The 11,285-nt window shown below is 37.5% G+C and overlaps 1 protein-coding gene across 2 annotated transcripts; it reads left to right on the top strand.

The window, feature by feature from the left end:
• Positions 1-642: 642 nt before the first annotated feature.
• On the top strand, positions 643-8,044 carry rps6kl1 (ribosomal protein S6 kinase-like 1). 2 transcript variants are annotated; one of them, XM_065288052.2, is made up of 12 exons: positions 643-733; positions 1,259-1,343; positions 1,631-1,772; positions 2,002-2,126; positions 2,299-2,391; positions 2,528-2,575; positions 3,156-3,288; positions 4,381-5,331; positions 5,906-5,995; positions 6,094-6,176; positions 6,265-6,360; positions 6,937-8,044. In XM_065288052.2, the coding sequence occupies exons 3-12, from the start codon at positions 1,637-1,639 to the stop codon at positions 7,045-7,047; spliced, it is 1,866 nt and encodes a 621-aa protein (XP_065144124.2). In that variant the 5' UTR covers positions 643-733; positions 1,259-1,343; positions 1,631-1,636; the 3' UTR covers positions 7,048-8,044. The 2 variants fall into 2 exon arrangements, with proteins under 2 accessions (XP_065144124.2, XP_065144123.2); XM_065288051.2 differs by having other exon boundaries at positions 1,590-1,772; positions 6,937-8,043.
• The last annotated feature ends 3,241 nt before the right edge of the window (positions 8,045-11,285 follow it).

Genomic DNA, 11,285 nt, shown 5'->3' with positions numbered 1-11,285 from the left:
AGCAAATATATTTTGGCCATTTTTGGTATATATATATTTAAAACATATTTATGTGTCATATGGGATGAACATTATCCTATACTTATACTTGCCACATGAGTAAATCATTGTATGACACTAAATATGAGTTAAAAAATTCAAAGCTGATATGAGAAAAGAGTCAAAATAGTAAGTGATACATTAAACATGTTAGTAGTAGTGATGGATATGACTCTCAGTGTGTTTTAATAGTTTTAGTGGTTGTTGTCAGGGTATAACATCAGAATAACACGACTGACCAATCAAAATCAACTAGTATTTCTGCAATATGATTCACATTATAATTATAACATTGATTCAACATCACAAAATAAAAAATGATTGTCTTTTAATTGTTATATCACATAACGTGTATTTAAATTTTATTTTTCCTTTGTCAGTTATGCTTCTAATAATTCTATTAAAAACTATTAATTAAGCACAGCTTATATGCAATATCTAATCCGCAAGAAATGTTATATTAACACTTTAAATGAAATAGCCTCGGTTATTTTTATATGATATTGCAGTTTATTCAAACCCAAGAAGAATATGAAAATAGAAATGAGGCAGTGCGCCTGCGGTGTTGTGACGTCACCGCGTGACATAATGATCCACCAATAGGAGCGCTTCTGGTCTCGTGTCAGGACGCTCTGCAGGAAGACAAGCGCCTGGTGCTGATGCTGCGGAGGACGCGACGCGACGCTCGCACAAGGTTTGTTTTTGTCAGAAGTTGTGTTTGTCTGTCTTGTGTTGTTTGTGTATGTGAATGCGTGTCATGTCATCATCATTACTATGGGCTGAGACTGAGGAAATGCTTGCGATTCTGCGGCGTGACGTCAAGAGCGACACCGCAACGCGCCCTCACGACGCTTCTTTAATTCATTTAACGTTATTTGTGTTTTGTTTCAGCAACATTGTGTGTTTTCTGATTCAAATACATTTAACTACCGAGCCCTTACAAATGATTACTGCGGTAAACACAGTTAAATGTTCTTTGATTCTTGTTGTTGTTACTTATATATAATATATGTAATGTCCTTAAACAGTGTAAGAAGGTTTTGTTTAATGTTTGATCTATATAAAGGCATCATCACAGTGTGTGTCTAAACAACTTGAGCAGGTCTGTTAAGAGCAGATTTTTGTCGTTATTTGTCAGATGATGGTACTCAAATTATTGATCTGATGTGATGGTGTTGCATTATAATCTTTATGGTTTGCTTGTGATGATTTAATTCAGACTGCAGGTCCGTGAGAGACGATGGTTCGATGGAAACACTGAGTGACATGGATGTGACATCATGTGACATAACTCAGGGTCAAAGGTGACTTTAAGAATACATGAGTATACTGTATTTTGTTTATTATTTGCCTGTTTGTCTTATTAATGATTGTTAATGTACACGTTGTGTTCAGCTTGAAACTTCTTAAATATGAGATTTTGGCTTTTTATAGTTTTTTGAATAATTCAGTGAATAAAATGCATGACACATGAAAGATTCCTCATTTCATTTAAGTTTCTTCTCTTTTTATTTGAAACTAAATGAATGCAAACTAAAATATATTTACAGATCCTTGATCAGGTTCCTGTGGACGTTTATCATTCTGATAGACAAATATGGCAGTGAGAGATTATCTGTTAGACGCCGCTCAGCAGATCCGCATGGCTCTGGATAGAGAAGTTAATGAAGATTATGAAGCGGCGTTCAGCTACTATAAGAACGGAGTCGATCTGCTGATGAATGGAGTTCAAGGTGCTTTATATCTTAAAAATATCAAGTCATTTCATGTTTATATTCATTATTACGTCCAGTATTAGACAATACCAAGTGTATAAATGATCCAGCAATAACATTGTACAGTATTTATGAAGTATTATGGCTTAAAACTAACCAGACACATAAGACCTTGTCTGATATGGTGGATAGCAATGGTTCTTAAGCTGGGATCGGTCAATCATAGCTGAGTTTTTCATGTCTCCAGTGGATCCCAACAAGGAGAGACGTGAGGCTGTGAAGCGCAAGACGACTCAATATCTGAAGAGAGCCGAGGAGATTTTCATCTCTTACCTACAGGACAACATCTCAAAGGGATCCAGTCACTTAGGAGTGAGTACAGTTAGTATTCACAGTGACATCTGAGTTTATATGATGTGTGGCTCATTTGATGAATATTTGGGATATTCAGTCCATACTCACATACAAAATCATCAGATTCTTCTATTACTTTTGTCTGTTTGTTTTGTGAATTATCTAAGTTTGTTTTGTTTTGTTGTTTCAGGGTTACAGCAGTTTAAGGTTCAGATCCATCAGACATCTGAGTTCACCGGTGGAGAATCTGGCCATGTGTAGAGTGATCGGTGTCATTGATAAAGTGAGTATAAAATCTATCTGATGTATGGACGACGTCACTCTTCAGTGTCTCAGCAGCTGAACGCTCGCTCTTCTTCATAAATACAGAAGTGAAACATGAAACAGTCAAACATCTGTGTCTTTCTGCTTTTCTACAGGTGCTGACAGTTGAAAGTGTGATAAGCAGAGAGACGTTCATCGTGAAGGTACTGAAGCTTCAGTCTTTCTGCTGGACTCTCAATCAACTTTCTCAGATCTTTTGATGTTCCTCAGATGAACATGAACATGTACATGAACATTAGTTTAGTACATTCTCATTAGAAAATGTATATATCATAGTGTAAATTAAAGACACTACAACATTTCACTGATTCAAAAAATACATTAAACTGATCGGATGAGAGTCTCATGTAGCGGTGTACGTAAGGAATAATTGCTGACATGCCGTTGAATTATTCGAAAATAATGCACACCCAAGGTGATAATGTAAAACGACGTGTAGCGGAGGTGTGCGTTATTATTAAATCGTTCAAAGGACCGGAGTCAATTATTCCTCTTATACCACGGTTATACTACAGACATTGATCTGGTGGTTATTTTAAGACATTTAACAGGTCAGGTGTGCGTTTTACAGAATACTAATCAACACTCGTGGAACATTTCTTAACCAGAATCAGTATCAGAATACAGCGTTCAACAGACCTGTGGTATAATGTATGATATACTATGGTCAGAAGAACATTATGATGGTGATAAATGAAGGATTCTGCTTTGTTTTCTCCACAGAGTTTAGCCAAGTCCAGCTGGGAGAGTCGTGACAGATCAACCATTATTCCTCAGGGTGTCCCGTTCATGGTGAAGTTACTCAAGTATTACATCAGTGAAGACTCAGTGTTTCTTCATCTAGAACATGTTCAAGGTGAGTCAGACACATTACACATCATCATGATCTACAGAGAAGACAATGATGACAAGAAAGATGACCAGTTCATATTTAAACTCTTCATGGACAACACAGAAGATTATAGAAACATCACACAAGATTCAGAGTCAGATGTGCCCCCTTTGTGTACGGTGCATCCATTCGTGCCCCCCAAAGAAAATTTATAACATTAAACATTGTAAAACTGAACATTTGAGTTAAACAAAACATATTAAATTATACAATGTAGTGCGGTTGGTTAGTAGCCTTATTTTTCTGAGGTTTACTTTCACAGAATTTATGATAAATGAATGTTTTTAATAAAATGTCATAAAACTGGGCCAAATCAAATCTTTCTTTCACATAAAAAAATAAAACAATTTGAACTGAAATTTTTCAGTGTTCAGTGCATTGAATATTTAACACATTAAATGTGAATTTTATTTGTATTATTTATTTGACCTGACTGTTTTTTTCCTATAACCCTTTTCACACACAGATTATGAAAACAGGATTTATCAGAGGATTGTTTGATTTCAGTTCATTTATACTGCCAATGATTTTCCAGAATCTGTGCATGCGTTTACACATCCCACACGTTTTCAAAACAACACACCACTTACAGCATTTGTTTACACCGGACACGTTCCTTAAATATTACTGCATTATTATTGGGTTCCCTTTACGAGAGTGATCCAAGATAACAAATCCAGGATGTGTTTGCATTCACACAGAAGGCATGCTGGCAATTTTTGTTTAATTTTCTGGGATCAACACACTGTGTGAAAAGGAGTTTATGTTTCTTTGTGTTATTATGCGTTATGTGGCTTTGCAGAAATGCATATTATGAAACGTGCTGTAGAAATCCATTTGAATTGAACATTTCTCTTATTATCGGTCTTGCAGACACTGCAATACTGAAGTACTCTATAGAAAATGCTTATGAATGATTTATTACTACTTTAGGATCTGTCTAAAGCTTTCAGATGTGAAGAATAATAAGATGACATCATGATATGATAATACTGTGATTGTTTATATTAATTGTTGTGTTACTGAGTCTGTGTGTGTCTCTCTCTGTGTGTGCAGGTGGAAGGCTCTTTACCAGACTGCATAAGGTCAGAATAAAAGCTGTCACAGAGAATCCAGACTGTTTTAATCTCAACCAACACAAGATTCATTTGAAGAACAGCTTCACGCTTCCTAACCTCAGCCAGAAGGATGACCTGAAGGAGAACAGCCTGGATCATCAATGTCTTCATTCCTACAGTAAAGTTTCTCAGTGTTTGTATGCGGTGAGGACACAAGAACCTCTCGCCTCTGTCGGTCAGCGTGTAACGTCTTTAACTCAGGATAACCTTCCTCTTCCCGTTCATCCCTGTGTGATCGTGGATACTCGGGATCCACTCGATGTCACTTCTGACCTTTTAGGAAACGACGTCCGCATCGAGCGGATGGACTCTAGCATAGATCTGAACGGAGCGTGGAATGATTTGGAACCGGATCAGAATCTGAAGAACTTCACAGTTTCAGGGTCTGTTTTGGGAATGGACGTGGCAGCTCGGATCACTCCGGCTTCTTTATTTGGTGAAGGCGCACAAGTGACGCTCTGTAGCACCGTAGATGTTCTTCCACAGAGAGTGAGGATCGTTCCCAACGCTTCCCATTTACCTTCACAAAGCCAAGAGCGATCCGTCCATCACACTACACCTTGTGAAAACGGACACGCTTCACAGTTTGTGGCTGAATTAAGTGTCGTTAATTCTCCAAAGCAAGAAGGAATCTCTTTGGATATCACAAAGATGAACCTGTCATATAAATCACCAGAATCTCTTTTGACCCAGATGGGTTCTGATAGAGATGTCGTGGACGGTTTGAGCAGAAACTTCAGTGCCGAATCAAAGCGAGATGGATGTGGTCTTCCAGAAGAAAAGGTTCGATTGTGGGGAGCTCAGATTCTTTTGGCTTTGGAGAGCCTTCATGAACAGGGAATCATCTGTCAGGACCTGAACCCACGAAACATTCTCCTGCGTGACAGCGGTACGATACCTCATATACAAACTACTATACACTAATATGCATTATAGCAGACACAAGATTTCATTTCTTACATGAAGGCTGTAGGGAGTTTAGTCCACTCATTTGAATGGTCAAACATGAATCTCTGTCGGTTCACATTAAAAGTGTATTTTTGATACATGTCTGTAGCTGTAGTTTCAGTCATGTGGTATTGAATCTCTGACAGGTGATCATTCTGACCAGACAGGGTTTATTTCTTTCTATAAACAGAATCTCCTCCAGAGTTCCTCTTTCTTATTTAATGAAAGCGGTTGTCATCATTTTCCATCAGCACAAAGACAGAAAAAAAACATTTGTTTTTAGCATTGTAACAACATTGTAATTAATTTAATGTTTAATTTAATGTTGTGGTGTTCATCTGGACTGTAACGTCACAGTGTATTAGTTTAGTGCTTATATTTTTGAATCTTAACAATATAAAAGTTGTACAGAAGAAACCAGTATTCTGCCCAACATCATATAGAAGTGATGTAGTATTTCACTAAGATTCATTATTGTAGATTGATGTGAATTGGTGTAAATGTTGCTCTGACAGGTGAGGCGTGTCTGACATACTTTGGCCAGTGGACGGAGGTTCAGACTGAAATTTGCCCAACAGCAGTGGATCAGATGTACTGTGCCCCAGGTCAAAGCATTTCAGACTCACATATCACACACATGCATTCATAATATAACACACTACTAAATGAAAACAAATGTATTGTTTTTATTTGTTTGCAATAGAAATTGGAGGCGTGTCTAAAATCACGGAGGCGTGTGATTGGTGGAGTTTTGGAGCCGTACTGTATGAACTTCTTAGTGGATTGGTGTGTAAACTTCTTTAATCTCTCACAATCTCTCTGATAATGGTGTGTTGTGTATAAAAGTAAAGTATATGAGTGTGTGTTTGTGTAGCCTGTGTGGCGCTGTCATCCATCAGGTATTCATCCTCACACTCCTCTTTACATCCCTGACACCCTGAGCACTGCGGCTGCGTCTCTTCTCACTGAGGTTAGTATTAGATTTGTTTTCAAGGCATATATATAAATGCGTAGTTCTGAAATATTCTATGTTCTTAAAAATCATTTCATCTGAAGGTGTGTGGTTAAATGCTTGAAATTACTTTTGTAGACAAAAATATAGCTGTGTGCCAAACAGACTAATTTCTGTATTTTAAAATATTAATTTTGAAATAGAATGACTAAGACTGAATATTAAAGGAAAAGCAGCCTATAAGAGCTCAGATTAAATGTGAACTCCTTCAATATTCTTTAAAATTCATCATAAGGTGAAACTTTACGAGGATGTTTTTGCAATTTCTAGACAAAGGAGGATTGCACTTCAGATAATAAAATATAACAGTTTTGATTTATTTTGGATAATTTTAGTCACCAACATCATTCCCACAGTTACATTTGTGTTATGCCATAGTTTTCATGAGTTTATATTTATTCTGCAATGTGGAAAAATCTAAAAATAAAGAACATGTAAGTGTTTCAAAACGTTATATATGTATATGTGTAGAGATCGATTAAATGATGATTTTGCAGTGTGACAGAATTGATGTTTTTTTTTTGTCTTTTGTAGTTGCTGCAGTTTGATGCGTGTTATCGTCTGGGCTCTGGAGGAGGAGGTGTAATGGACATTAAATGTCATCCGTTCTTTAACTCCGTCCCTTGGCGTAGACTCAGCAGTTAAACCACCGGCGGTGCCTTCTGAATGTTTTCATCTCTTTGTGGATTCAAACACTTTTCACACTTAAAGAAAACCTTTGACTGCGAGATTTATTTTTCACCTGTTGAGATTTGGACAGCTGCCCTATGAACTCGTCTCATGTTTTCTGTGCTGATTTTATTAAAGCAGAATTCTGTGGCATGAATGTAAAGATGGTGAACTGTGGGTGAGATCACATTAGCCAAAAGACATGAGCACACAGATGAATGTGTAGATGTTTGGAAACACTGAATCATGCTGCGTTTGATGAGATCTTAACAGTTCCAGCTTCTCCAGATGACTAAATCTTTATATTTAATTAAGTGTGACCAAGGGTGGCTCAGTGGGTAGCACTGTTGTCTCACAGCAAGAAAGTCTCCGGTTCGAGCCCCGGCTGGGTCAGGTGGCCTTTCTGTGTGCAGTCCCTGTGTCAGTGTTTAGTCCGGGTACTCTGGTTTCCTCCTACAGGCCAAAAACATGCAGTATAGGTGAAAAGGGAATGCCAATTTGTGTGTGGATCAAATTGTGTATGGGTTAACCAGTTCCCGATATGAATACAGCAATAGATGCTGACATGGTGTTAAGAACCAACAAACTTAGTGTGACCCTCAAGATACCGTAATACCACAGCAAGTGTTGGCTGTTTAAAGAAACAAGGTTGAAACTCTAAAGTCTGTTTCAGTTTTTCATTTCTATTGGTGAAGCTCATCAGATGTAAGGGAATCTCTGATTGTTGTACTTGACCTCCATCTGCTGGTATAAACGGCACAATGCAGTGAAATGAAGGGAACGTCAGTATTGATGCATGTATGAAGATGCTGAGAGTCGATCAGTGTTTCATTTAAGGGCATTAAAACTTCATTTTACTGCAATATTACTGAAACCAAATGTGTTCCAAACTGAGTTTTATTTTTTAACATTGTTTATGTTAAAATGTGACTGCAATTATTAAAATCATTCATTTGTACTCATTTATTACACAGGCTGTTGAGCCGTTGTTGCTTCTGTCTGTAGTTTTAAAATGAAGATGAACAGAACTGAAGAGTATACAGTCTTGTTCAAAATAATAGCAGTACAATGTGACTAACCAGAATAATCAAGGTTTTTAGTATATTTTTTATTGCTACGTGGCAAACAAGTTACCAGTAGGTTCAGTAGATTCTCAGAAAACAAACAAGACCCAGCATTCATGATATGCACGCTCTTAAGGCTGTGCAATTGGGCAATTAGTTGAAAGGGGTGTGTTAAAAAAAATAGCAGTGTCTACCTTTGACTGTACAAACTCAAAACTATTTTGTACAAACTTTTTTTTTCTGGGATTTAGCAATCCTGTGAATCACTAAACTAATATTTAGTTGTATGACCACAGTTTTTTAAAACTGCTTGACATCTGTGTGGCATGGAGTCAACCAACTTGTGGCACCTCTCAGCTGTTATTCCACACCATGATTCTTTAACAACATTCCACAATTCATTCACATTTCTTGGTTTTGCTTCAGAAACAGCATTTTTGATATCACCCCACAAGTTCTCAATTGGATTAAGGTCTGGAGATTGGGCTGGCCACTCCATAACATTAATTTTGTTGGTTTGGAACCAAGACTTTGCCCGTTTACTAGTGTGTTTTGGGTCATTGTCTTGTTGAAACAACCATTTCAAGGGCATGTCCTCTTCAGCATAGGGCAACATGACCTCTTCAAGTATTTTAACATATGCAAACTGATCCATGATCCCTGGTATGCGATACATAGGCCCAACACCATAGTAGGAGAAACATGCCCATATCATGCTCCATGCTTCACTGTCTTCACTGTGTACTGTGGCTTGAATTCAGAGTTTGGGGGTCGTCTCACAAACTGCCTGTGGCCCTTGGACCCAAAAAGAACAATTTTACTCTCATCAGTTCACAAAATGTTCCTCCATTTCTCTTTAGGCCAGTTGATGTGTTCTTTGGCAAATTGTAACCTCTTCTGCACATGCCTTTTTTTAACAGAGGGACTTTGCGGGGGATTCTTGAAAATAGATTAGCTTCACACAGACGTCTTCTAACTGTCACAGTACTTACAGGTAACTCCAGACTGTATTTGATCATCCTGGAGGTGATCATTGGCTGAGCCTTTGCCATTCTGGTTATTCTTCTATCCATTTTGATGGTTGTCTTCCGTTTTCTTCCACGTCTCTCTGGTTTTGCTCTCCATTTTAAGGCATTGGAGATCATTTTAGCTGAACAGCCTATCATTTTTTGCACCTTTTTATAGGTTTTCCCCTCTCCAATCAACTTTTTAATCAAAGTACGCTGTTCTTCTGAACAATGTCTTGAACGACCCATTTTCCTCAGCTTTCAAATGCATGTTCAACAAGTGTTGGCTTCATCCTTAAATAGGGGCCATCTGATTCACACCTGTTTCTTCACAAAATTGATGACCTCAGTGATTGAATGCCACACTGCTATTTTTTTTAACACACCCCTTTCAACTAATTGCCCAATTGCACAGCCTTAAGAGCGTGCATATCATGAATGCTGGGTCTTGTTTGTTTTCTGAGAATCTACTGAACCTACTGGTAACTTGTTTGCCACGTAGCAATAAAAAATATACTAAAAACCTTGATTATTCTGGTTAGTCACATTGTACTGCTGTTATTTTGAACAAGACTGTATACTGTAGGACCATCACATCTAGACACCATGGGTGCTTTCCCGGACAGGGATTATCTTAAACCAGGACTAGACATGTCAGTGCAAGATGTTTTCATTTTGGACAGCTTTTACATTTATTTTAGTCTAGGACTAGTCTAATCTGACCCCATGAGTTGAACTTCACAGTGATGTGATTGACCGTAGTTTAGGATCACAGTCGTTCCTGTCCGGTTCATCTGAATGAGACGAGCGAGCTGATAGACCGCTCAGAATTTAAAGCTGGATGAGTTGTTGAGTTGGTTGTACTGTTAAAGAGACCAAATAGAAATCTTTCAAGAAATGTCGTAGAGAGAGACATGGGTCTAAAGTATATTTTTTTGACTGCCTGAGTTTGTTTAAACTTTCCACTTTTTCCACCAGCAATGCCAGAGTGACCCGACATACCTAAAAACCCCTGATGTGGCACAGCCAGGGACGCCACTGGGGAGGAGGAGGAGGGGGTGTTAAGGGCCCATGCACTATTAAGGGCCCTCAGATATCATTTTTTATAAGTAGTAACATCATGGGTGTGGTAGAGAGCCCAACCTCTTCATTCTTTCATAGGGCCCAAAATTGCTAGTGGTGCCCCTTATGTCCTATATACTGATCAAATATAACCACTTATCAACTAATCATCTCATCCTATTTGGTTTGTAATCATTTAAATCGTGAGAATAACAAACCAAGTGACCACAAAACCATCTTTAGTATATGACCAAACTATTAGTTCTGTCACCACATCCTGACGTTTAGCTGAAGATACGATCGACTGTAATGTTCTCCTGAAACTCGTGTGCGTGTTAAACTCGACCACACAAGAAGAAACCTTGTCTGATGTCTTCAACTTCTCAACACATCTGTGTTCACACACGTCTGTGTTCATAAAGTACTTAAAAATAAACTTGAAATACAAGAAACATCTTCAGGAATGGCCCAGATTAGTCAGACACGAGAGAAGAGCTGAAGAGGGATTGAAAGCAGTTTTTCTACCGATTTCTGGACAGTTACCCCAAAACATCACAGAATTTATTTAATCTAATGCTGTTATATTCACAATTTTTTTTTGTTGTCATCACGAACAATGAACTGACTTGTGTTAGTAAAAATCTATAAATCAACATTTTAAATGATATTGTGCTATAAGAAAGGTTTTTATGCATTCAGCAGATCTTTAATGTTATAAATACGCAAATTGATCCAGTGTATTAGGACCAGTGTTGGGCAAGTTTAACAAAGAAAGTAATGAATTACTAGTTACTAATGACATCTTCAATCATGCTATAAGATTACTGTACACATTACTAAATATAATCTTAAAAGTATTTTAAATCTTATTTCGTACATGATACAAAGATCGGCTTGAAACAGATCAAATAAATCATATAAAAGTGCATCAAACTTTTCAAGGTCCAATTCTCACTTCTTAACTAACTACTTTTGCCTAAATATAGTCCTAATTACTTCTTATTAATACTTAGTAAAGTAGTTGTTAAGTATTGGTAGGATTAAGGATGTAGAATAAAGTTTTGCAGATTCATGCATTAAT

Source organism: Paramisgurnus dabryanus, chromosome 17 (genome assembly GCF_030506205.2).
Source record: "Paramisgurnus dabryanus chromosome 17, PD_genome_1.1, whole genome shotgun sequence".
NCBI lineage: Eukaryota > Metazoa > Chordata > Actinopteri > Cypriniformes > Cobitidae > Paramisgurnus > Paramisgurnus dabryanus.
Note: the sequence above shows the minus strand (reverse complement) of the source record. Positions and strands in the feature narration are given on the sequence as shown.